At 44.2% G+C, this 25,969-nt stretch overlaps 1 protein-coding gene across 1 annotated transcript; it reads left to right on the top strand.

Moving 5' to 3' along the window:
- Positions 1 to 1,349: 1,349 nt before the first annotated feature.
- On the top strand, positions 1,350 to 24,588 carry hadhb (hydroxyacyl-CoA dehydrogenase trifunctional multienzyme complex subunit beta). The gene is made up of 16 exons (XM_029652102.2): positions 1,350 to 1,458; positions 1,996 to 2,070; positions 10,859 to 10,900; positions 10,988 to 11,084; positions 11,168 to 11,212; positions 11,420 to 11,519; positions 11,603 to 11,690; positions 13,864 to 14,051; positions 15,698 to 15,878; positions 16,150 to 16,271; positions 17,029 to 17,108; positions 17,206 to 17,253; positions 17,369 to 17,456; positions 21,419 to 21,493; positions 23,863 to 24,027; positions 24,104 to 24,588. The coding sequence occupies exons 2-16, from the start codon at positions 2,001 to 2,003 to the stop codon at positions 24,137 to 24,139; spliced, it is 1,425 nt and encodes a 474-aa protein (XP_029507962.1). The 5' UTR covers positions 1,350 to 1,458; positions 1,996 to 2,000; the 3' UTR covers positions 24,140 to 24,588.
- The last annotated feature ends 1,381 nt before the right edge of the window (positions 24,589 to 25,969 follow it).

Raw genomic sequence — 25,969 nt, forward strand, 5'->3', positions numbered from 1 at the left:
GCAAAATGGCTAAAGGACAACACAGTCAAGGTATTGGAGTGGCCATCACAAAGCCCTGACCTCAATCCTATAGAAAATGTGTGGGCAGAACTGAAAAAGCGTGTGCGAACAAGGAGGCCTACAGGTAGCCTATTGGTTAGAGCACTGGACTTGTAACTGAAAGGGTGCAAGCTCGAATCCCCGAGCTGACAAGGTAAAAATCTGTCGTTAACCCACTGTTCCTAGGCCGTCATTGAAATAAGAATTTGTTCTTAACTGACTTGCCTAGCTAAATAAAGGTAAAATAAAAATTACACCAGCTCTGTCAGGAGGAATGGGCCAAAATTCACCCAATTTATTGTGGAAATATTTGACCCAACTTAAACAATTTAAAGGCAATGCTACCAAATACTAATTGAGTTTATGTAAACTTCTAACCCACTGGGAATGTAACTCAAGAAATACAAGTTGAAATGAATAATTCTCTCTACTATTATTCTGACATTTCACATTCTTAAAATAAAGTGGTGATCCTAACTGACCTAAGACAGGGAATTTTTACAAGGATTAAATGTCAGGAATTGTGAAAAACTGAGTTTAAATGTATTTGGCTGAGGTGTATGTAAACTTCTGACTTCAACTGTATAGGACTTTGGACTTTGAAATGATTTATACTTTTACATTTACTTTTGATACTTACGTATATTTAAAGCCAAATACTTTGACTTTTCCTCAAGCAATATTATACTGGGTGACTTTTACTTGACTCATTTTCTATTAAGGTGTCTTTATTTTTACTGAAGTATGACAATGGGGTACTTTTTCTACCACTGTAATTCGCCCTGGCACTCCTGTTTTGCAATGCGTACAGTCTACCAAACGCAATCCAACCTATTTGTTACAGATTCTAAAACGCAGTCTACTCTGTTATTTTTTTTTTGGGGGGGGGGGGGGGATCAGAGAACTGTATGGAGATAAAATGTGCCATTGGTGAGAAAATGTGCAGATTGTAGGCCTTAATCCATCTGGCTCCACCTTCGCCACTGGGCTTCCTCTCATCACCATATTTGGTAGTGAGTGTAAACACCATCCGGATGCTCAATATTTTTTACATCTGTTGAACTATCTGGCTCGTTGTTCTATCTGTGGCTTCAGAAGGACCCGTTTACACTCAGAGAAGAGACGAAAGATAGCCGTTAAGAAATGTTTTCATATATTCATCGTTGAATTAGTCAAAAGTAAAAACATTTTTTGTAAATCTTTAGTTAGATTTTGACGATATTATCTGCAGTGAAAGGTAAAAATAGGTTTCATACCTCATGAGTTTTTTTTACGCTTTAAATTGGGCATCTCTTAGGACAACCAAACCCCTTTACGGGTCCTGAGAACACAGGCGGTTTGATAGTCCGCATCTGATTCAGGACACAGACGCCGGAGAGACACACCGACAGGAGAGCTTTTCCGGGAGACAGATATAAGGTAAAGAGCGTTAGTTGCACTAAACCACATTTAATGCAACATTGGGATACATTTAACTACAGCTAAGAACAATGTCTGTGAATTAATGAAGTCCCGCTAGTGTACAGGGTTAGAGAGTGTCTCGTCACTCTGCCCTTGTCATTCTCTGGAAGGGGATCTGGGTGAAGGGTCACCGCTGGGTTGAGGGGTGGGGCTGGTTGTAAAGTGTAGTAGGTTAAATCCTATACCTCAGTGGTTATCTCTCTGTCATCATCTCCATATCTACAACACACAGTAAATCAACACATTATCGAAACTACAGCTACGAAGTAGCTTTAACCGCAACATGCGCCAGTCTCTGTGGAGGGGCTACTGCGTCACATTCAGGTTATTTTCAAATCATCGTGTTCATGGCTGTAGGGCAAAACATTTACATTTAAGTAATTTAGCAGACGCTCTTATCCAGAGCGACTTACAAATTGGTGCGTTCACCTTAAAACTACTGGATTACTGCACTTCCTACTCTATTGATATGGACCACATTGTTTGTGTTGACAGATAAAATGGCGTCCATGTTGATGAACTCTCTACGGTGCTGTCCTCCAGTCAACCCTGCCTGGGCTGTACAGTATGGTGAGACACACACATTTACATTTAAGTCATTTAGCAGACACTCTTATCCAGAGCGACTTACAAATTGGTGCATTCACCTTATGACATCCAGTGGAGCAGCCACTTTACAATAGTGCATCTAAATCTTTTAAGGGGGGGGGGGGGGGGTGAGAAGGATTACTTTATCCTATCCTAGGTATTCCTTAAAGAGGTGGGTTTCGGACAAGTGGCCGGCGGCATTTGAATTGATCAGACATTTACCGGACCCATATGCGTTAGGGAAAACATCATTCTAAACAGCACACCTCTTGCACGCATGTCCATATTTGACTGGTTAAATCTTTGTTAAACATTTTTAAAGAGGGGGAATAATGATGCAACAGCTAGTGGGTTGTTAAATATGCACTGTGTAGAAAACGTGCCGCCATATCCTGGTTACTAAAATTGTATTGGTTTGCCTAATTTCCGTTTATGACAAATCAAGCAAGTATAGTGTAGGGAATCATTGTACCATTTAAACTGTTGTGAAATATCAAATGTTTCATTTTGCATTATATACTGACACATGTAACTGCAATAATTTTAATGAATTTACTGATTTACATAAGAATGAATTAAATCGGCCCACCCACTGGGGAGCCAGGCCCAGACAATCAGAATGAGTTATTCCACACACAAGGGCTTTATTACAGACATAAATGCTCCACAGCCCCCCCCAGATGATCCAGGTGAAGAAGGTCCTGAGCTGAAGTTGTAGTGAAGCCGGTTTGACGTACTGCCAAGTTCTCTGAAACGACGTTGGAGGAGGCTTATGGGAGAGATATTAACATTAAATTCTCTGGCAACAGCTGGTGGATTTTCCTTCAGTCAGCATGCCTATTGCATGCTCTCTCAACTTGAGACATTTGTGTTGTGAGAACTGCACACCTTAAAGTTGCCTTTTATTTCCCCAGCACAAGTTGCACCTGTGTAATGATCATGCAATTTAATCAGATTCTTGATATGCCACACTTGTCAGGTGGATGGATTATCTTTTCAAAGGAGAAATCCTCTCTAACAGGGATGTAAACAAATTTGTGTGCAAAATGTGAGAGAAATATGCATTTTGTGCAAATGGGAAAAATTGATAGGATTTTTTTTGTTTCAGCTCATGAAACATGAAACACTTTTTACATGTTCAGTGTTGTAAGGTTGGTAGCAACGTGAAAATCTTTGTGGAAGTCGGTTCAAGTCTACTACTAACCCACAATGCTCTGTATGGGCAGGCTAGGTAGCCAGCGTAGCTACACACAATAATACTCAAGTAAATATCAGCATGTGAAGTAGCTAGTTAGTGCAGTTAAGCAATATTACAGCTATCAATTTAGAAGTCTACAATCTCACCATGTTCAACCTGCCGATTGATGTGCCGCAGAGTGGAGTCTGACCTTCATGTCCTGAAGGACAGGCAGTGTGTTCCTGGTGATGCATTGGGCTGACTGCACCACGCTCTGGAGAGCCCTGCGGTTGCAGACGGTGCACTTGCCATATCAGGCGGTGATACAGCCTGACAGGATGCTCTCAATGGTGCATCCGTAAAAGTTTGAGGGTCTTCTGGGCCAAGCTGAATTTCTTCAACGTCCTGAGGTTGAAGAGGCGCTGTTGTGCCTTCACCACACTGTCTTTGTGGGTGGACCATTTCAGATTGTCAGTGATGTGTACGCCGAGGAACTTAAAGCTTTTCTCCTTCTCAACTGCTGTCCCGTATGTGGATAGGGGGCTGCTCCAGGAGACGGGCGACAGGTGAACATAGGGCCTACAGGAGAGACACATGAGGGTCAAGGCAGCAGCAAAGATTCCATAAGAGGCTGTCAGCAGATTCACTCAGAACAGAACCCACAACAGCTGTTTTAGCTGGAATCAACATGTTTGAACAGTGTTACAATCAAGTGAGAGTGACTAGTGGTGACTGTTGGACAAGGGAAAACGGCTACATGAGATTTAACTTTTACGTGAACCCACACCATACTGTAAGCATGAGCGAGGCCACAAATAATGTCCAGTAAATGACTGCTGTCTGGTCGACACATTCATTCATTCTAATGGTATTATTGCTTTTGTGCTGATTTTCACAAAGCGCTGATGTTTATGGCTACTGCTATTTTTTTCATTGAGCATCTTGCTCAACGTGTGTCTTGTTTTGGGTATTTTTAGTTCAGCGGCGGTTGGTGCCGTTTTAAGATGAGGAAAACATGTTTTTTATGGCCGTTGTCTTATTTCTATAACAATGTATTGGATGACTGTCATTCATATTCCATTCACCCACTTCAATGTAACATTGACAGGTTTATATGATGAATTTAACTATCGTCTTTCTGAGTCAACTGCTCACCTCATGTTATGCAATGCTAGATAGCTGTAGCTGTCAGTACTAGAAGAATTCTCGGATCCTTTGATTGGGTGGACAACATGTTAGTTCAAGCTGCAAGAGCTCTTGATGGGTTAGACTTCCTCTGCAAGTTGTCATAATTACTTTGTAAGTCTATGGAAGGGGGTGAGAAATACGAGCCTCCTAGGTTTTCTATTGAAGTCAATGTACCCAGAGGAGGATGGGAAAAGCTGTGCTCCGGCTACTCCAATGTGCTACCACGGTGGTGTTGAGGCTACTGTAGACCTTCATAACTGTTTTAATCACTTATTTGGTGACGTGAATATAATGAGTATAGTTTTATCTAAAAATGATAACTTTTTACGTTTCACTATTTTGTTTTTATTAAATTCCCTTTGTCCTCTGAGGAGCCTTCACTGGTTTGGTTTTGTCCTCTGAGGAGCCTTCACTGGTTTTGTTTGTCCTCTGAGGAGCCTTCACTGGTTTTGTTTGTCCTCTGAGGAGCCTTCACTGGTTTTGTTTGTCCTCTGAGCAGCCTTCACTGGTTTTGTTTGTCCTCTGAGGAGCCTTCACTGGTTTTGTTTTGTCTGTCCTCTGAGGAGCCTTCACTGGTTTGGTTTTGTCTGTCCTCTGAGGAGCCTTCACTGGTTTGGTTTTGTCTGTCCTCTGAGGAGCCTTCACTGGTTTGGTTTTGTTTGTCCTCTGAGGAGCCTTCACTGGTTTGGTTTTGTATGTCCTCTGAGGAGCCTTCACTGGTTTGGTTTTGTCTGTCCTCTGAGGAGCCTTCACTGGTTTGGTTTGTCCTCTGAGGAGCCTTCACTGGTTTTGTTTGTCCTCTGAGGAGCCTTCACTGGTTTTGTTTGTCCTCTGAGGAGCCTTCACTGGTTTTGTTTGTCCTCTGAGGAGCCTTCACTGGTTTTGTTTGTCCTCTGAGGAGCCTTCACTGGTTTTGTTTGTCCTCTGAGGAGCCTTCTTCACTGGTTTTGTTTGTCCTCTGAGGAGCCTTCACTGGTTTTGTTTGTCCTCTGAGGAGCCTTCACTGGTTTTGTTTGTCCTCTGAGGAGCCTTCACTGGTTTGGTTTTGTCTGTCCTCTGAGGAGCCTTCACTGGTTTGGTTTTGTCTGTCCTCTGAGGAGCCTTCACTGGTTTGGTTTTGTCTGTCCTCTGAGGAGCCTTCACTGGTTTGGTTTTGTTTGTCCTCTGAGGAGCCTTCACTGGTTTGGTTTTGTTTGTCCTCTGAGGAGCCTTCACTGGTTTGGTTTTGTTTGTCCTCTGAGGAGCCTTCACTGGTTTGGTTTTGTTTGTCCTCTGAGGAGCCTTCACTGGTTTGGTTTTGTTTGTCCTCTGAGGAGCCTTCACTGGTTTGGTTTTGTTTGTCCTCTGAGGAGCCTTCACTGGTTTGGTTTTGTCCTCTGAGGAGCCTTCACTGGTTTGGTTTTGTCTGTCCTCTGAGGAGCCTTCACTGGTTTGGTTTTGTCTGTCCTCTGAGGAGCCTTCACTGGTTTGGTTTTGTTTGTCCTCTGAGGAGCCTTCACTGGTTTGGTTTTGTTTGTCCTCTGAGGAGCCTTCACTGGTTTGGTTTTGTTTGTCCTCTGAGGAGCCTTCACTGGTTTTGTTTGTCCTCTGAGGAGCCTTCACTGGTTTGGTTTTGTCTGTCCTCTGAGGAGCCTTCACTGGTTTGGTTTTGTCTGTCCTCTGAGGAGCCTTCACTGGTTTGGTTTTGTCTGTCCTCTGAGGAGCCTTCACTGGTTTGGTTTTGTCTGTCCTCTGAGGAGCCTTCACTGGTTTGGTTTTGTTTGTCCTCTGAGGAGCCTTCACTGGTTTGGTTTTGTTTGTCCTCTGAGGAGCCTTCACTGGTTTGGTTTTGTTTGTCCTCTGAGCAGCCTTCACTGGTTTGGTTTTGTCATCTGAGCAGCCTTCACTGGTTTGGTTTTGTTTGTCCTCTGAGGAGCCTTCACTGGTTTGGTTTTGTTTGTCCTCTGAGGAGCCTTCACTGGTTTTGTTTGTCCTCTGAGGAGCCTTCACTGGTTTTGTTTGTCCTCTGAGGAGCCTTCACTGGTTTTGTTTGTCCTCTGAGGAGCCTTCACTGGTTTTGTTTTGTCCTCTGAGGAGCCTTCACTGGTTTTGTTTTGTCCTCTGAGCAGCCTTCACTGGTTTGGTTTTGTCCTCTGAGCAGCCTTCACTGGTTTGGTTTTGTCCTCTGAGCAGCCTTCACTGGTTTGGTTTTGTCCTCTGAGCAGCCTTCACTGGTTTGGTTTTGTCCTCTGAGCAGCCTTCACTGGTTTGGTTTTGTCCTCTGAGCAGCCTTCACAGGTTTGGTTTTGTCTTCTGAGCAGCCTTCACTGGTTTGGTTTTGTCCTCTGAGCAGCCTTCACTGGTTTGGTTTTGTCCTCTGAGCAGCCTTCACTGGTTTGGTTTTGTCCTCTGAGGAGCCTTCACTGGTTTGGTTTTGTCCTCTGAGGAGCCTTCACTGGTTTGGTTTTGTCTGTCCTCTGAGGAGCCTTCACTGGTTTGGTTTTGTCTGTCCTCTGAGGAGCCTTCACTGGTTTGGTTTTGTCTGTCCTCTGAGGAGCCTTCACTGGTTTGGTTTTGTCTGTCCTCTGAGGAGCCTTCACTGGTTTGGTTTTGTCTGTCCTCTGAGGAGCCTTCACTGGTTTGGTTTTGTCTGTCCTCTGAGGAGCCTTCACTGGTTTGGTTTTGTCTGTCCTCTGAGGAGCCTTCACTGGTTTGGTTTTGTCTGTCCTCTGAGGAGCCTTCACTGGTTTGGTTTTGTCTGTCCTCTGAGGAGCCTTCACTGGTTTGGTTTTGTTTGTCCTCTGAGGATCCTTCACTGGTTTGGTTTTGTTTGTCCTCTGAGGACTCCTCTCACGCCTCCCATTTACTTCATCAATGAAGGTCACTAATTAGGAAGGAACTCCTCTCTCACCTGGTTATCTAGATTTTAATTGGATGGGAAAAACCAGCAGACACTAAGCCCTCCATGGAATCAAATCAAATCAAAAAAAAATCATGGTTAGCAGATGTTAATGCGAGTGTAGCGAAATGCTTGTGCTTCTAGTTCCGACAATGCAGTGATAACCAACAAGTAATCTAACTAACAATTCCAAAACTACTGTCTTATACACAGTGTAAGGGGATAAGGAATATGTACATAAGGATATATGAATGAGTGATGGTACAGAGCAGCATACAGTAGATGGTATCGAGTACAGTATATACATATGAGATGAGTATGTAGACAAAGTAAACAAAGTGGCATAGTTAAAGTGGCTAGTGACATAAGAATGCAGTCGATGATCTAGAGTACAGTATATACATATGCATATGAGATGAATAATGTAGGGTAAGTAACATTATATAAGGTAGCATTGTTTAAAGTGGCTAGTGATATATTTACATCATTTCCCATCAATTCCCATTATTAAAGTGGCTGGAGTTGGGTCAGTGTCAATGACAGTGTGTTGGCAGCAGCCACTCAATGTTAGTGATTGCTGTTTAACAGTCTGATGGCCTTGAGATAGAAGCTGTTTTTCAGTCTCTGGAATGAGTTGGAGACCCCTGCCTTAGTCCATCGAGGCCAGGTTTTTCTAGTTGGATTTATTTAGACTAGTGGCTATCGGTACTGCTTGAAGTCTGACTATTTAAATATACAAATGATCATTTTGCCTCATTGCGCTTTGAGGATGAAATGCTCAGTGTTTGTATTTTATGATATTTATCTACGGGTACTGCTAGTGTAAAATAGACATATTTAGAAGTCAGGGACATGTGGGTTCAAGTTATTGAAAACCTGTAGACCAATAAGTATGACAAGGCAATTGTATTTACATCGACTGTTATTTAAATTGTTCCGGGACAATTTGACCGACTCCCCCCAACTTTTTAAAAACTTTTTGTTTATGTGCCAAAAGCCGGCTATTACCGGTTAATGGAAACCCTTAACCTCTTGCTTCTACTCGGGATGCTTGCGTCCCAACTAGAGCTCTGGAAATGCAAATGCGCTACGCTAAATGCTAATAGTATTAGTTAAAACTCAAAAGTTCATTAAAATACACATGCAGGGTATCGAATTAAAGCTACACACTCGTTGTGAATCCAGGCAACAAGTCAGATTTTTAAAATGCTTTTCGGCGAAAGCATGAGAAGCTATTATCTGATAGCATGTAACACCCCAAAAGACCCGCAGGGGACGTAAACAAAATAATTAGCATTTCGGCGTTACACAAACCGCACAATAAAATAGAAAACATTCATTACCTTTCACCATCTTCTTTGTTGGCACTCCTAGATGTCCCATAAACACTATTTGGGTCTTTATTTCGATTAAATCGGTCCATATAAAGCCTAGATATCGTTATATGTAGACTGTGTGATAAACGAAAAAAACATCGTTTCAAAACGTAACGTCATTTTTTAAAATTCAAAAAGTCGACGATAAACTTTCACAAAACACTTCAAATACGTTTGTAATGCAACTTTAGGTATTAGTAAACGTTAATAAGCGATAAAATTCATCAGGAGGCGATGTAAAGATCATTAGCTGTCCGTCTGGAAAAATGTCCGGCTAGAAACTCAACGAAAATATCCGGTCCTAGACCTGAGGAGATACGGTGCCCTGCATGTGTTTGACCAAGAAAAAACTCGAAGGGAAATGACAAGACTCTAGACACCGTGTGGAAGCTGTAGGTACTGCAACCTCAGTCAATTAATTGTGGTTCACCTTTATCAATGGGTTCAAGTAGCGCATGGATATATTTTCCCATTTTCAGTGATCAGTTTTTCCTGTGCTTTTCGATGTAAATGCCGTTCTGGTAAAGCCACAGCAGTGATTTAACCAGTTTTATAAACGTCTGAGTGTTTTCTATCCACACAGACTAAGCAAATGCATATACTATATTCCTGGCATGAGTAGCAGGGCGCTGAAATGTTGCGCGATTTTTAACAGAATGTTCAAAAAAGTAGAGGGTCGAATTAAGAGGTTAAACACACACAACTGTGGTGACTAGGAATGTGAGATGAGATCATGGTGTCTTTGTACTAAACTCTGTTTTACCGGGGTGAAAATAAACCTTGGTCCACCGAGTGTAGTCTGTTCTGTAGTCTGTTCTCTTGACCAATCCATTGGTCAACATGTTCAACCCAGTGTTTTTCCATATAGATACTAGATGAAGCTGCTGAACTTGTCTGATGCTTTAAGGACTGTGATAACTTTTAAGAACCACTACTAAAGGGACAGCCAGACATTTAGCCTAACCAGAAGAGAACCTGTCCCTGACCCCCCCCCCCCCCCCCATTGCTGCTGCCCTTCTACACCAGCGGTCGGCAACCTTTTCCATTTGAAGTGCCATGTTATCGTACCATTTCTGCGTGCCATTTAAGGTTTTCATGGAACCGTTTAATTTATGTCTTCATATCTGAAAATCAATGGCATGTGGTTAATAGTAATAGTTAATTAGTGTTAGTGCACTTACAACATTGTATCAACTAACTTGGGCCCAAAGCTTGTGCTAGTGCACTAGCAACATTGTATCAACTAACTTGGGCCCAAAGCTTGTGCTAGTGCACTAGCAACATTGTATCAACTAACTTGGGCCCAAAGCTTGTGTTAGTGCACTAGCAACATTGTATCAACTAACTTGGGCCCAAAGCTTGTGCTAGTGCACTAGCAACATTGTATCAACTAACTTGGGCCCAAAGCTTGTGCTAGTGCACTAGCAAAATTGTATCAAATATTCTGCCCCCAGTTTCTCTCTGGACAGACACAGCTGTACGTTATTTGGATAAGAAGGAATCGGTTAAGCCTGTTATTTCCACCAGGTCAGAGCATTACTTCCCATTTAATGCGGAGTGGTCATCGAAAGGGCGAGAGCTGGAAAGATGTTTCTACGTTGAGGAACTATTGGAATTCTCAATGGATGTTAAAACAGACTTTGTTTAACTTGCTGTAAAAATGACTTAATTCACCACCACTAGAGTTTTTTCCAATCTAAAGGCACTCGCACATCTGAGCAATCTTTTTTTGCAGGTGCATGGTAGCAGTTGAACAAGATGAAGGAAAAAGGAAACTGCACACTGCTCTTGATACTACCACTGATCTTTAATAAGCTTTACATATCGGCCTCACGGCCTTCCTCAGAGCTTTGTGTATCGGCCTCACGGCCTTCCTCAGAGCTTTGTGTATCGGCCTCACGGCCTTCCTCAGAGCTTTGTGTATCGGCCTCACGGCCTTCCTCAGAGCTTTTGAGTAAAATTAGCACCCTTATGTAGACCTGGCCCCACCCACATCCGTTCCACACATGGAAAGGGGTTGGAGGCGAAGGAAAAACAAACAAGTGATACCAAATACACACTTTATTCTGATATTGCTATAAGTAAGACATATTAAACACGTGATAAATGAAACAGGGTCAGCCCTTGTCACTCACTCTGTTTTCTCTGCAGCGACCCGCTCTCTCAGTACATCCGTCCAGCTCCATGCCCAGGGTAAGTCTACACACACACTATTTCAGCGCCCTGCGTTCGTGACGTCACACACACCGTCTACTATATACTCTTTGTCTGTGTGTCCAGTCCAGACTAAGAGTAAGAAGACATTGGCCAAACCTGGAGTGAAGAACATAGTTCTGGTGGAAGGAGTCAGGACACCGTTCCTTCTCTCAGGAACCACGTAAGGCTGGGGGCATAGGTTTGGTTGGGGGTGGGAGGGAGGGGTTGAAAAGGTGTCTGTGTTCAACATGAATGTGTTTCCAGATATGCTGATCTGATGCCCCATGACCTTGCCAGAGCAGCTCTACAGTAAGTCATCTCTGTTGAATACACATCTCACAACGCCATGTGACCTGCTTGTCCTGTGTATGTACTGACATGTTGATAGATGCTTAACATAAAACATACAACCAAATGGATGTAAAGTCGTTTTGTAATGTTTTTCCTGTTAGTCGTTGGAAACCCGGTAAGAGTAGCTGTCGCTAATGGGGATCTCCCACGGGTGTGTCTGTGTAGGGGTCTGCTGCATAAAACCAGTCTCCCTAAGGATGCAGTAGATTACATCATCTATGGAACCGTCATCCAGGAGGTGAAGACCAGCAACGTGGCTAGAGAGGTACACACACACACACACACACACACCACTCCCTTCCCTGTCACACATATGCCGAGTGTCTGAGTGTATAATGTGTTTTCCAGGCTTCGTTGGGAGCAGGCTTCTCTGATAAGATCCCATCTCACACCGTCACCATGGCCTGCATCTCCTCCAACGTCGCTATGACAACAGGTCTGTAATTATGACCACACGTACCGGTCTGTGATTTTTGTATTTATTATGGATCGCCATTAGTTCCTGCAGCAGCTCCTCTTCCTGGGGTTTATTATGGATCTCCATTAGTTCCTGCCAAGGCAGCAGCTACTCTTCCTGGGGTTTATTATGGATCTCCATTAGTTCCTGCCAAGGCAGCAGCTACTCTTCCTGGGGTTTATTATGGATCTCCATTAGTTCCTGCCAAGGCAGCAGCTACTCTTCCTGGGGTTTATTATGGATCTCCATTAGTTCCTGCCAAGGCAGCAGCTACTCATCCTGGGGTTTATTATGGATCCCCATTAGTTCCTGCCAAGGCAGCAGCTACTCATCCTGGGGTTTATTATGGATCTCCATTAGGTCCTGCCAAGGCAGCAGCTACTCTTCCTGGGGTTTATTATGGATCCCCATTAGTTCCTGCCAAGGCAGCAGCTACTCATCCTGGGGTTTATTATGGATCCCCATTAGTTCCTGCCAAGGCAGCAGCTACTCATCCTGGGGTTTATTATGGATCCCCATTAGTTCCTGCCAAGGCAGCAGCTACTCATCCTGGGGTTTATTATGGTTCCCCATTAGTTCCTGCCAAGGCAGCAGCTACTCATCCTGGGGTTTATTATGGTTCCCCATTAGTTCCTGCCAAGGCAGCAGCTACTCATCCTGGGGTTTATTATGGATCCCCATTAGTTCCTGCCAAGGCAGCAGCTACTCATCCTGGGGTTTATTATGGTTCCCCATTAGTTCCTGCCAAGGCAGCAGCTACTCATCCTGGGGTTTATTATGGATCCCCATTAGTTCCTGCCAAGGCAGCAGCTACTCATCCTGGGGTTTATTATGGATCCCCATTAGTTCCTGCCAAGGCAGCAGCTACTCTTCCTGGGGTTTATTATGGATCCCCGTTAGGTCCTGCCAAGGCAGCAGCTACTCATCCTGGGGTTTATTATGGATCCCCATTAGTTCCTGCCAAGGCAGCAGCTACTCTTCCTGGGTAGAGGGGTGGTTTAGGCTGTGTGCAGGACACAACAACCAGAGGGACAGAGCTCTGATCCAGAGAGGGGTGGTTCAGGCAACAAACAGAGGGACATAGCTCTGATCCAGAGAGGGGTGGTTCAGGCAACAGAGCTCTGATCCAGAGAGGGGTGGGTCAGGCAACAACCAGAGGGACATAGCTCTGATCCAGAGAGGGGTGGGTCAGGCTGTGTGCAGGACACAACAACCAAAAGGACAGAGCTCTGATCCAGAGAGGGGTGGGTCAGGCTGTGTGCAGGACACAACAACCAAAAGGACAGAGCTCTGATCCAGAGAGGGGTGGTTCAGGCTGTGTGCAGGACACAACAACCAAAAGGACAGAGCTCTGATCCAGACAGCACGGCACAGTGGTCCAGGCCGTTGATTGATTAGGACAGAGAGAGGCAGCTGGAGGAACACCTAATCCCCCCGCAGAAGACAGCTGGTACAGTGGCTCAAAGTAATGATGGCCACAGGTACCGGTGTGTGACGATGGCCACGGGTACCGGTGTGTGACGATGGCCACGGGTACCGGTGTGTGACGATGGCCACGGGTACCGGTGTGTGACTTGTGTGTTGTATGGCTGGTCACAGCAGGCCAGTGTGATACTATAGTAACTGTGTGTGTGTTGTATGGCTGGTCACAGCAGGCCAGTGTGATACTATAGTAACTGTGTGTGTGTTGTAGGTGTGGGGCTGGTCACAGCAGGCCAGTGTGATACTATAGTAACTGTGTGTGTGTTGTATGGCTGGTCACAGCAGGCCAGTGTGATACTATAGTAACTGTGTGTGTGTTGTATTGCTGGTCACAGCAGGCCAGTGTGATACTATAGTAACTGTGTGTGTGTTGTATGGCTGGTCACAGCAGGCCAGTGTGATACTATAGTAACTGTGTGTGTGTTGTAGGTGTGGGGCTGGTCACAGCAGGCCAGTGTGATACTATAGTAACTGTGTGTGTGTTGTATGGCTGGTCACAGCAGGCCAGTGTGATACTATAGTAACTGTGTGTGTGTTGTAGGTGTGGGGCTGGTCACAGCAGGCCAGTGTGATACTATAGTAACTGTGTGTGTGTGTGTGTTGTAGGTGTGGGGCTGATCACACAGGCCAGTGTGATACTATAGTAACTGTGTGTGTGTGTGTGTTGTAGGTGTGGGGCTGATCACAGCAGGCCAGTGTGATACGATAGTAGCTGGAGGGGTGGAGTTTATGTCGGACGTTCCTATTCGTCACAGCAGGAAGATGAGGAAGACCATGTTGGCTCTGAACAGAGCGAAGACCCTCGGACAACGCCTCAGCCTTATCGGCTCTATCAGGATGGCTCATCTCACACCTGAGGTGTGTGTTATGTATATCACGTGTGTTTATAACTTCAGGAAATTAATTTGTGATTGTTTGTCGTATGTGGGTTTTATACAGTGCCTTTGGAAAGTATTCAGACCCCTTGACTTTCCTCACATTTTGTTACTTTAAAGCCTTATTCTAATATTGATGAAATAAATAAAAATACTCAGCGATCTATCCCCCATAATAACAAAGCGTGAACAGGTTTAGATATTTCAGTGAATCTATTAAAAATAAAAAAAACTGATCCTTATTAGCCTGTTTGCTATGAGACTCGAGCTCCAGTGCTGTTTCCATTGATCATCCTTGAGATATTTCGACAACTTGATTGGAGTCCAACTGTGGTAAAGTCAACTGCTTTGGAAAAGCACACGCCTGTTTATGTAATGTCTCCCAGTTGACATCCGAGCAAAAACCAAGCCGTCAGGTCGAAGGACTTGTCCGTAGAGCTCCGAGACAGGGTTGTGTCGAGGCACAGATATGGGGAAGGGTACAAAAAATGTCTGCTGCGTTGACGTTCCCCAAGAACAGTGGCCTCCATCATTCTTTAATGGAAGAAGTTTGGAACCACCAAGGCTCAGGGGATGGTCACTCTGACAGAGATCTAGAGTTCCTCTGTGGAGATGGGAGAACCTTCCAGAAGGACAACCATCTCAGCAGCACTCCACCAATCAGGGCTTTAAGGTAGAGTGGCCAGACGGAATCCACTCCTCAGGAAAAGGAACATGACAGTCCGCTTGGATCATGAAGACTAATATTCTCTGGTCTGATGAAACTAAGATTGAACTTTTGGAATGCCAAGCGTCACATCTGGAGGAAACCTGGCACCATCCCTACGGTGAAGCATGTTGGTGGCAGCATCATGCTGTGGGGATGTTTTTCAGCGGCAGGGACTGGGAGACTAGTCAGGACCGAGGGAAAGATGGACGGAGCAAAGTACAGAGATCCACGATGAAAACCTCGGACTGGGGCGAAGGTTCACCTTCCAACAGGACAACGACCCTATGCACACAGCCAAGAATGCAGGAGTGGCTTCGGGACAAGTCTCTGAGTGGCCCAGCCAGAGCCCGGAGTTGAACCCGATCGAACATCTCTGGAGAGACCTAAAAATAGCTGTGCAGCGACGCTCCCCATCCAACCTGACAGAGCTTGAGAGGATCTGCAGAGAAGAACGGGAGAAACTCCCCAAATACAGGTGTGCCAAGCTTGCAGCGTCATACCCAAGAAGACTCGAGGCTGTAATCACTGCCAAAGGTGCTTCAACAAAGTACCAAGTAAAGGGTATGAATACTTATGTAAATGTGATATTTCAGTTTTGTAGTTAAATAAATAAAAACATTTTTTTTTTCTAATTTAAGGCGGTAACTTAACAAAGTGGAAGAAGTCAAGGCGTTTGAATACTTCCTGAAGGCTGTATAGTGTTTTATATAATGTCAAGGTGTCTGAATACTTCCTGAAGGCTGTATAGTGTTTTATATAATGTCAAGGTGTCTGAATACTTCCTGAAGGCTGTATAGTGTTTTATATAATGTCAAGGTGTCTGAATACTTCCTGAAGGCTGTATAGTGTTTTATATAATGTCAAGGTGTCTGAATACTTCCTGAAGGCTGTATAGTGTTTTATATAATGTGTGTGTTTAGCTGCCTGCTGTAGCAGAGTTCTCCACGGCAGAGACGATGGGTCACAGTGCAGACCGTCTTGCTGCGGCGTTCGGAGTGACTCGGCTGGAGCAGGATGAGTTCGCTCTGCGATCACACACACTAGCCAAACAGGCTCAGGATGCAGGACTCCTCAGTGACGTCATCAGCTTCAAGGTGCCAGGTAACCATGTTGACACATGGTGGTTTTAGGGTGTTGGAGAGACTAGTGACCAGAGGATTAGTTAGTTGAGTTTTAGACCAGTGACCAGCGGGTTAGTTAGTCCATCATGCCAGTGGTTACCAAATTGTTAAAATGCACATGGTACCCAATTGGGTTGGGGTGTTTCCCAATGATGGAAGGGGAGACCTAAGTGAAAACGTTTGGCATCAAACAGAGCATTCTATGACTGCGATGATCACGTACGTGTGTGTGTGTGTGTGTGTGTGTGTAGGTCGTGACACGGTCGCCAAGGACAACGGGATCCGTCCATCTTCCATGGAACAGCTGGCCAAACTGAAACCTGCCTTTATCAAACCTCATGGCACTGTTACTGCTGCTAACTCTTCCTTTCTGGTACACACACACACACACACACACACACACACACACACACACACACACACACACACACACACACAGAGAGAGAGAGCACTGTTACTGCTGCTAACTCTTCCTTTCTGGTACACACACACACACACACACACACACACACACACAGAGAGAGCACTGTTACTGCTGCTAACTCTTCCTTTCTGGTACACACACACACACACACATACACACACACACACACACAGAGAGCACTGTTACTGCTGCTAACTCTTCCTTTCTGGTACACACACACACACACACACACACACACACACACACACAGAGAGAGAGCACTGTTACTGCTGCTAACTCTTCCTTTCTGGTACACACACACACACACACACACACACAGAGAGAGCACTGTTACTGCTGCTAACTCTTCCTTTCTGGTACACACACACACACACACACATACACACACACACACACACAGAGAGCACTGTTACTGCTGCTAACTCTTCCTTTCTGGTACACACACACACACACACATACACACACAGAGAGAGAGCACTGTTACTGCTGCTAACTCTTCCTTTCTGGTACGCGAGCACACACACACACACACACAGAGAGCACTGTTACTGCTGCTAACTCTTCCTTTCTGGTACACACACACACAGAGAGAGAGCACTGTTACTGCTGCTAACTCTTCCTTTCTGGTACACACACACACACACACACAGAGAGAGCACTGTTACTCGACACTTCAAATGACTTGAGTTTAAATTGTGTTCCTCAGACCGACGGTGCATCAGCTGTCCTCATCATGTCAGAAGAGAAAGCCCTGGCCATGGGATACAAGCCCAAAGCCTACCTCAGGTACTCTGTTATACTGTATTAGTGCTCTTATACTATACTACATAAAAGTATCTGCAGTGTAGTCGTGTGTTGTATATCTGCTGTGTGTGTTCTGCAGAGACTTTGTGTTCGTGTCTCAGGACCCCAAAGACCAGCTGCTGCTTGGGTGAGTAACCCGGACATACAGTAGACCTGAACTTTTAACCCAGCTATAGGAGCTCTATGGTCTATAACACCTTAGAGGAGGATGAGTAGGTCATGAGTTTGTTTCTCCTCTTCAGGCCAGCATATGGAACCCCGACAGTTCTGGCACGTGCAGGGTTGACTATGGGTGACATCGATGTCTTCGAGTTCCATGAGGCCTTTGCTGTGAGTTACAACATGTAGAATACACGACAGAGTATCTCCTTTGTGGAGCTCAGTATAAGTTCTACACCCTTCCAGTTCCTCAGTGTCCACATCACTAAGGACTTGACATGTTCCCTGCACACCAACTCAGTCATGAAGATGGCATGGCAGCGCCTCTTTTCCCTCAGGAGGTTAAAGATTTGGCCCTCAGATCCTCCAGCTACACCATCGAGAGCATCTTGACTGGCTGCCATCACCCCTTGGTATGCCAACTGCACCGGTCCTAAATGGCAGGCATCTCAACCCTAGTGATGTACTGCCCTCTGTAGCGCCTTAAGGTCAGATGCCGAGAGTTGCCATACCAGGCGGTGATGCAACCGGTCAGGATGCTCTCGATGGTGCAGCTGTAGAAATTTGAGGATCTGGGGGGACCCATGCCAAATCTTTCCAGTCTCCTGAGGGGGAAAATATGTTGTCGTGCCTTCATGACTGTCTTGGGGTGTTTACACCATGACAGTTCGTTGGTGATGTGGACACTAAGGAACTTCACTCTCGACCCACTACAGTCCCGTCTGTTAATGGGGTGCCTGTTCGGCCCTCCTTTTCCTGAAGTCCATGATCAGCTTATTTTGCCCAGTACATCTTAATGGTACCAAAACTATCTCTACTGACCCTACACCCACACACTGCACTTTATATACACACTCACAAACACACTACTTTCTATACACACGTGTGTGTGTGTGTGACCAGTACAATTTGATTTGACACACACTTTCACACTAATCATATGCTGTTCTTTATTTGACTCTTATCTATCCTGATGTCTAGTCACTTTACCCTGCCTTCATGTACATATCTACCTCTAATACCTTATTATTATCTATCCTGATGCCACTTTACCCTGCCTTCATGTACATATCTACCTCTAATACCTTATTATTATATATCCTGATGTCACTTTACCCTGCCTTCATGTACATATCTACCTCAAATACCTTATTATTATCTATCCTGATGTCTAGTCACTTTACCTTCATGTACATATCTACCTCAAATACCTTATTATTATCTATCCTGATGTCACTTTACCCTGCCTTCATGTACATATCTACCTCAAATACCTTATTATTATCTATCCTGATGTCTAGTCACTTTACCTTCATGTACATATCTACCTCTAATACCTTATTATTATATATCCTGATGTCACTTTACCCTGCCTTCATGTACATATCTACCTCTAATACCTTATTAGTATCTATCCTGATGTCACTTTGCCTTCAGGTACATATCAACCTCAAATACCTTATTATTATATATCCTGATGTCACTTTACCCTGCCTTCATGTACATATCTACCTCTAATACCTTATTATTATATATCCTGATGTCACTTTACCCTGCCTTCAGGTACATATCTACCTCTAATACCTTATTATTATATATCCTGATGTCACTTTACCCTGCCTTCATGTACATATCTACCTCTAATACCTTATTAGTATCTATCCTGATGTCACTTTACCTTCATGTACATATCAACCTCAAATACCTTATTATTATATATCCTGATGTCACTTTACCCTGCCTTCATGTACATATCTACCTCAAATACCTTATTATTATCTATCCTGATGTCACTTTACCCTGCCTTCATGTACATATCTACCTCTAATACCTTATTATTATCTATCCTGATGTCTAGTCACTTTACCCTGCCTTCATGTACATATCTACCTCAAATACCTTATTATTATCTATCCTGATGCCTAGTCACTTTACCTTCATGTACATATCTACCTCAAATACCTTATTATTATCTATCCTGATGCCTAGTCACTTTACCCTGCCTTCATGTACATATCTACCTCTAATACCTTATTAGTATCTATCCTGATGTCACTTTACCTTCATGTACATATCTACCTCAAATACCTTATTATATATCCTGATGTCTCTTTACCCTGCCTTCATGTACATATCTACCTCTAATACCTTATTATGAGGAGTGTACAAAGCTGTCATCAAGGCAAAGGGTGGTTACTTTAAAGAATCTCAAATATAAAATATTTTTTAATTTAACACTTCTTGGTTACTTACTACGTGATTCCATTGTTATTTTCTACTATGTAGAAAATGGTAAATAATTGAAGGTGTTCTAAAACGTTTGACTCCACAGTGATCTGGTACTCCCTGTATATGCAGTTGAATTCGAAGTTTACATACACTTATGTTGGAGTCATTAAAACTCGTTTTTCAACAAACTATAGTTTTGGCATGTCGATTAGGACATCTACTTTGTGCATGACACAAGTCATTTTTCCAACTATTTTTTTACAGTGAATTTTATCACAATTCCAGTGGGTCAGAAGTTTACGTACACTAAGTTGACTATGCCTTTAAACAGTTTGGGAAATTCCAGAAAATTATGTCTTGGCTTTAGAAGCTTCTGGTAGACGAATTGACGTCAATTGGAGGTGTACCTGTGGATATATTTCAAGACCTACCTTCAAACTCTGTGCCTCTTTGCTTGACATCATGGGAAAATCAAAAGAAATCAGACAAGACTTCAGAAAAACAATTGTAGACCTTCACAAGTCTGGTTCATTCTTGGGAGCAATTTCCAAATGCCTGAAGGTACCACGTTCATCTGTAAAAACAATAGTACGCAAGTATAAACACCATGGGTCCACGCAACTGTCATACCGCTCAGGAAGGAGACGCTTTCTGTCTTCTAGAAATGTACGTACTTTGGTGTGAAACGTGCAAATCAATCCCAGAACATCAGCAAAGGACCTTCTGTAGATGCTGGAGGAAACATGTGCAAAAGTATCTATACCCACAGTAAAATGAGTCCTATATCGACATAAGCTGATAGGCAGCTCAGCAAGGAAGAAGCCACTGCTCAAACTGCCATAAAGCCAGACTACGGGTTGCAACTGCACATGGGGACAAAGATCGTACTTTTTGGAGAAATGTCCTCTGGTCTGATGAACCAAAAATAGAACTGTTTGGCCATAATGACCATCGTTATGTTTGGGGGGGAAAAGGGGAGGCTTGCAAGCCAAAACACCATCCCAACCGTGAAGCACGGGGGTGGGCAGCATGTTGTGGGGGTGCTTTGCTGCAGGAGGGACTGGTGCACTTCACAAAATAGATAGCATCATGAGGTAGGAAAATTGTGGATATATTGAAGCAACATCTCAAGACATCAGTCAGGAAGTTAAAGCTTGGTCTTCTAATGGGTCTTCCAAATGGACAATGACCCCAAGCATACTTCCAAAGTTGTGGCAAAATGGCCTAAGGACAACAAAGTCTAGGTATTGGAGTGGCCATCACAAAGCCCTGACCTCAATCCTATAGATTTTTTTTTTTTAGCAGAACTGAAAAAGCGTGTGCGAGCAAGGAGGCCTAGAAACCTGACTCAGTTACACCAGCTCTGTCAGGAGGAATGGGCCAGAATTCACCCAACTTATTGTGGACATGTTTGACCCAAGTTTAAAGAATTTAAGGCAATGCTACCAAATACTAATTGAGTGTATGTAAACTTCTGACCCACTGGGAACGTGATGAAAGAAATAAAAGCTGAAATAAATCATTCTCTCTACTATTTTTCTGACATTTCACATTCTTAAAATAAAGTGGTGATCCTAACTGACCTAAGACAGGGAGTTTTTACTAGGATTAAATGTCAGGAATAGTGAGTTTAAATGTATTTGGCTCAGGTGTATGTAAACTTCTGACTTCAACTGTAGCTCCATTCTTGTGTATTTTATATTATTTTTGTTGAACTCTGCACCTAAAAGTTTAAGCATTTTCCTGTCAGTTGTATTCGTGGTGTAGGATAAATTTAAATTAGATTTAGATGTTTAGTTTTGACAACGTACTGATTGTGATATTGAGGAAGAGTTCACTGCTCTGTTCTATAACATTACTCAACCCCTCTATCTATAGTAACACCGCTGTGTGTTTTTTAACAGGGCCAGATCATGGCTAACCTGAAAGCGTTGGATTCAGACTGGTTTGCACAGACCTACATGGGACGGAAGGCTAAGGTAAAATATTAACTATATAAACTCAGCAAAAAAAAGAAACATCCCTTTTTCAGGACTCTGTCTTTCAAAGATAATTTGTAGAAATCCAAATAACTTCACAGATCTTCATTGTAAAAGGTTTAAACACTGTTTCCCATGCTTGTTCAGTGAACCATAAACAATGAATGAACATGCACCTGTGGAACGGTCGTTAAGACACTAACAGCTTACAGACGGTATGCAATTAAGGTCACAGTTATGAAAACTTAGGACACTAAAGAGGCCTTTCTACTGACTCTGAAAAACACAAAAAGAAAGATGCCCAGGGTCACTGCTCCTCTGTGTGAACGTGCCTTATGCATGCTGCAAGGAGGCATGAGGACTACAGATGTGGCCTGGGCAATAAACTGCAATGTCTGTACTGTGAGACGCCTAAGACAGCGCTACAGGGAGACAGGACGGACAGCTGATCATCCTCGCAGTGGCAGACCACATGTAACAACACCTGCACAGGATCGGTACATCTGAACATCACACCTGCGGGACAGGTACAGGATGGCAACAACTGCCCGAGTTACACCAGGAACGCACAATCCCTATCACAATCTATCAGTGCTCAGACTGTCCACAATAGGCTGAGAGAGGATGGATTGAGGGCTTGTAGGCCTGTTGTAAGGCAGGTCCTCACCAGACATCACCGGCACCAACGTCGCCTATGGGCACAAACCCACCGTCCTGGACCAGACGGGACTGGCAAAAAGTGCTCTTCACTGACGAGTTGTGGTTTTGTCTCACCAGGGGTGATGGTCGGATTCGCGTTTATCGTCGAAGGAATGAGCGTTACACCGAGGCCTGTACTCTGGAGTGGGATTGATTTGGAGATGGAGGGTGCGTCATGGTCTGGGGCTGTGTGTCACAGCATCATCGGACTGAGCTTGTTGTCCTTCCAGGCAATCTCAACGCTGTGCGTTACAGGGAAGACATCCTCCTCCCTCGTGGTACCCTTCCTACAGGCTCATCCTGACATGACCCTTCAGCATGACAATGCCACCAGCCATACTGCTCGTTCTGTGTGTGATTTCCTGCAAGACAGGAATGTCAGTGTTCTGCCATGGCCAGCGACGAGCCCGGATCTCGATCCCATTGAGCACATCTGTACCTGTTGGATCGGAGGGTGAGGGCTAGGGCCATTCCCACCAGAAATGTCCAGGAACTTGCAGGTGCCTTGATGGAAGAGTGGGGTAACATCTCACAGCAAGAACTGGCAAATCTGGCGTAGTCCATGAGGAGATGCACTGCAGTACTTAATGCAGCTGGTGGCCACACCAGACTGTTACTTTTGATTCTGACACCCCCTTTGTTCAGGGACACATTATTCCATTTCTGTTCGTCACAAGTCTGTGGAACTTGTTCAGTTTGTCTGTTGTTGAATCTTGTCATGTTCATACAAATATTTAAACATGTTAAGTTTGCTGAAAATTAAACGCAGTTGACAGAGGACATTTCTTATTTTGCTGAGTTTACAAGGTATGAAATATATTTCAGAGTTTCTGCCTCATCCACGTTCTGTTTACAACAAACAGTGAGGTTTTCCCCATTCCTAATCTCTGTCAACCCACAGGTAAAGTCTTGTGTAATTGGTCAAATGCTGAATTTAAGTTCAGGGTACATGCGTGTTAGACTTTCCTGGAAGATCTGCTTTATAGTCCTGAAAGTAGCACTCAAAAGCCCAAGCCATCCTGATAATCTACTTATGTGCAGCACGGCATTGCCTTCTCTCTGCTGTGTTTTCATCTTGCTAGCTGTCACTCAAATGGCAGGCGGCTGAAGCTCATTGGCTGAAACTCTAAGGGGTAGGCTCACATGGGGAAAATGTAGGAAAAATTGTGCTGCACAGCTTCAAGAAGTTGGTCACAAAATAGTTTAGTTTGAAACCAATTGAGGTAAGACAGTAATTTTGCATGATGACACATCCAGCCCAAAGCGGGAGGGTTAAAAGATGCATAGTTGCCACAGTTCTAGAGTCTTTAAGAGAAGAGATCGTAACTGGAACAAAGAGCTCCTTCCCCTAACTCTGCTGTCTAGTCTGTCCAGCAGAGATGTCCCTTCCCCTAACTCTGCTGTCTAGTCTGTCCAGCAGAGATGTCCCTTCCCCTAACTCTGCTGTCTAGTCTGTCCAGCAGAGATGTCCCTTCCCCTAACTCTGCTGTCTAGTCTGTCCAGCAGAGATGTTCCTTCCCCTAACTCTGCTGTCTAGTCTGTCCAGCAGAGATGTCCCTTCCCCTAACTCTGCTGTCTAGTCTGTCCAGCAGAGATGCTCCTTCCCCTAACTCTGCTGTCTAGTCTGTCCAGCAGAGATGCTCCTTCCCCTAACTCTGGTGCCTGTTTAGGTGGGGGCCCCTGCCATGGAGAAGTTTAACCTGTGGGGGGGCAGTCTGTCTCTTGGTCATCCGTTTGGAGCCACTGGCTGCCGTCTGGTAACCACGGTAGCACACCGCCTGCTGAAGGAGGGGGGCCAGTATGGACTGGTGGCTGCATGCGCTGCGGGAGGACAGGTAACACACTACACCGACACGTCCAGTTAATTCAATGTAATGGACAGGAAAGTCATCTTACCTGTGTGTGTTTCAGGGCCATGCGATGGTGATCGAAGCATACCCCCAGTAGAACAGGATTCTGGGAGGACTGAGATGATGCAGGAGAAGACTGTGTACGCATAGTGGAGTAACACCCACATTATCAGACTGTACATACTAACACCACTTTGCCTGGTTGGGTTAGGGCATGTGTTTGTGTGGAGGAGAGGGTGTAAATTATAACAAGAGTTTTAGGTTGCCTTGCTGTTAGGGTGCAACGCTGCAGTAGCATTCACACAGACAGTAACAGTGGGCCTTTCTCCATAGTCTGTGGCCTCATTTCCTCTCATGAAAGGAAATTCTTCGTCGGTAGTTGTCTACCGTGATGCCATCAGCTGTGTTCTCAGGGCAGATGGAGGAGAAGCCATTAGACTCTTGAGATGCATCCGATCAATATGACATGTTTACTCTGCCTTTTTGTTTTCTTACAAATTTATGTGTTACTACAATGATTTAATTAAAAAATAGAACTAGCCTACAGCTTCCCATAGAGTTGTCATTTATTTTCTGTTTCTAAAATTGTAACCTCCATTACCATGAAAAAGTTTGAAATCTAAAACATTTTCTTCATAGAAACTTGTTGTGCTGTAACTAGCCTAAAGCTACTGTTATGGTATGGTGGCTGTGTTGATCACACTTGTAGAATGGAGGAGTGGTATCCACACATCTCCTGTGCAACAGGCATCATGAGCTCTCCTTTTCTGAGATGGTCGGTAAATCCTCCATTCTGCTCCTCCCACCTCTAGGCAGAAACTTAAACAGGAAGCTCCAACGTTGGTCTGACCAATCAGCTTCAAGTAACTGATCTCTGAAAGATTCTAAAATCTGGCCTATTATATCGGCCCTGTAACATCTCTCATCCACGGCTGTGTGAAATTCAGCAGGCTACTGGCGTTAGACGACTTTAGCTTTTATAGTCTACTTTGACAGCTTTTGGAAACTGAAAATGCTCTACAGGAATGATGGAGTCCATCCAAATCATCTTGGCTCCTGGACTCTGTCCGTTTATATTTCAAGGCTGCGTTAACTTATCAGTGACCCAAGCCCGGCTCAGATAATCCCTCCCGTTGTATCGCTGAGTTGTCGTAGTGCTGCAGCAAATGTACACTGAACAAAAAATATAAACGCATCAGCTGAAAAGATCAATGTTCCATGCACACAAGAAGCTAATTTCTCTGTAATGTTGTCCACAAATTTCTTTACATCCCTGTTAGTGAGCATTTCTACTTTGCCGATATAATTCATCCATTTCAGGCATATCAAGAAGTGGATTAAACAGCATGATTATTACACAGGTGCACCTCGTTTTTTTTAAAATTATTTTTAAAGTCCACGTTGAAATGTGCCGTTTTGTCACAATGCCGCAGATGTCAAGTTGAGGGTGCGTGCAATGGGTATGCTGACTGTCCACCAGATCTGTTGCCAGAGAACTTAATGGTCCTTTCTCTACCATAAGCCACCTCCAACATTGTTTTAGACAATTTGGCAGTGTCTCCAACCTGCCTCACCACTGCAGACCATGTGTAAGTAACCAGGCCAGTCCAGGACCTTCACACTGCTGAGTTTATATAATCTATAGACCTGAGGCATTGAGGTCCTCCATCCCCCCACTCATTCAAATGTAGGAACTGGCTTCTCCAGTCTGACCCCTCTGCTGTCTGACTCCACCCCTAGCCCGGCCATCTATAGAGGTGTGAAAGTTTGTACCTTTTTATGTAGGAAGCTAATGATCCATCAGGTATGACATTCCTGTGTAAACTAACAATTCTATGGTAATACAGCATGTTCTCTATAGTTATGTACTTGGAAATGTATCAATTGACCAGTTTGGCTACTTGGGCACATCTGTTCAAACTCCTGA

The sequence above is a fragment of the Oncorhynchus nerka genome, linkage group LG13 (assembly GCF_034236695.1).
Source record: "Oncorhynchus nerka isolate Pitt River linkage group LG13, Oner_Uvic_2.0, whole genome shotgun sequence".
NCBI classification, from domain to species: domain Eukaryota; kingdom Metazoa; phylum Chordata; class Actinopteri; order Salmoniformes; family Salmonidae; genus Oncorhynchus; species Oncorhynchus nerka.

Excerpts from the sequence above, each read along its gene's own strand:
- hadhb (XM_029652102.2), top strand. The coding sequence starts at position 2,001 with ATGGCGTCCATGTTGATGAACTCTCTACGGTGCTGTCCTCCAGTCAAC. Across the intron at positions 14,052-15,697 it reads TGGCTCATCTCACACCTGAG|CTGCCTGCTGTAGCAGAGTT; the intron begins GTGTGTGTTATG and ends GTGTGTGTTTAG. Across the intron at positions 15,879-16,149 it reads CATCAGCTTCAAGGTGCCAG|GTCGTGACACGGTCGCCAAG; the intron begins GTAACCATGTTG and ends GTGTGTGTGTAG.